This window comes from Myotis brandtii, unplaced genomic scaffold (assembly GCF_000412655.1).
Source record: "Myotis brandtii unplaced genomic scaffold, ASM41265v1 scaffold986, whole genome shotgun sequence".
NCBI classification, from domain to species: Eukaryota; Metazoa; Chordata; class Mammalia; order Chiroptera; family Vespertilionidae; genus Myotis; species Myotis brandtii.
Window position 1 is genome coordinate 2,125,690 of NW_005372102.1, and position 902 is coordinate 2,126,591.

Consider the following 902-nt stretch of genomic DNA (forward strand, 5'->3'; position numbering starts at 1 on the left):
ATGGAAGATCCAGGGGACGGAGGCCGGTCCCTGCGCTTCCTGGGCCAGCTTAGGGTCAGGGGCCACCATGGCTGGTCGCAGCTGGGGGCTCGGTGAGGCGCCCTCTCCCCTCCCACAGCGGCGACGCTCTTCCCCAGAAGGCGCTTCCTTGGCCAGAGCGACTAGCACCTCCTCCAGAAATGTCCCCACCGGTCAGAATGCCCGGAGCAGCAGTCCTCCGCTCGGGGGAGCCCCTCCCAACCGTGGCCACGGCAGATCGTTGCCCGCCTCTCCCTGGGCTCTGGAGTCCACCGGGCAGTTCAGAGACACCGTCGCCTCCGCTGTCCAGCTGATGTCCCCAGGAGGTCGGGCTCTCAGGCTGCCTGTGCCCCTCCTCCACGCCGGGGCTCTCCCGGGGTCGCTCAGTGTCCGGCGGGGAGGGGTGTCTTTTGGGCTCCAGGCGATATCCCCGAGGACGCCGCGAGGCCCGGTGCTCCCGTGGAGCCAGTGTTTTAGGCGGATGGGGGGGGGGGCACAGGCTCCTCCTGCGCACGATGTGCAGACCCGGGGCTGGCAGGGCGCTCCAGCTGCTCGCTGCGTCCCGACCGGCTCTCGCGCCGGCCGCCGGGTCCTGCGGTCCCACCGCGCTCCGCTTCCTCTCGGCAACGCGTCCGGCCGCGGCTCCCTCATTGGCTGCGCGCCCCGCAGCCGGCCATTGGTCCACGGTCCCTATTTTACATAGGTCGCCCTGGGCCAATCGGCGTGCGGCACCTACTTAACATGCACGCCGGCCACCAGTCAGCGAGCGCAGGGGCCGGGCCACCACGTGCTGTTGCTAAGCTTGGGCTTCTGAATTGTTACTAGCGCGGCGGGCCTATCCGAACCCAGCTTCGCATCTGTCAACATTCTCGGCCCAGCCCGAG

At 69.3% G+C, this 902-nt stretch overlaps 1 protein-coding gene across 1 annotated transcript in view; it reads left to right on the plus strand.

The window, feature by feature from the left end:
• Window positions 1–902, plus strand: part of MXD4 (MAX dimerization protein 4) — a 15,256-nt gene continuing 14,354 nt past the window's right edge. The window contains exon 1 of the mRNA XM_014533458.1: window positions 1–92. Coding sequence (XP_014388944.1) covers window positions 1–92 — 92 coding nt within the window. The remainder of the gene's footprint in view (window positions 93–902) is intronic.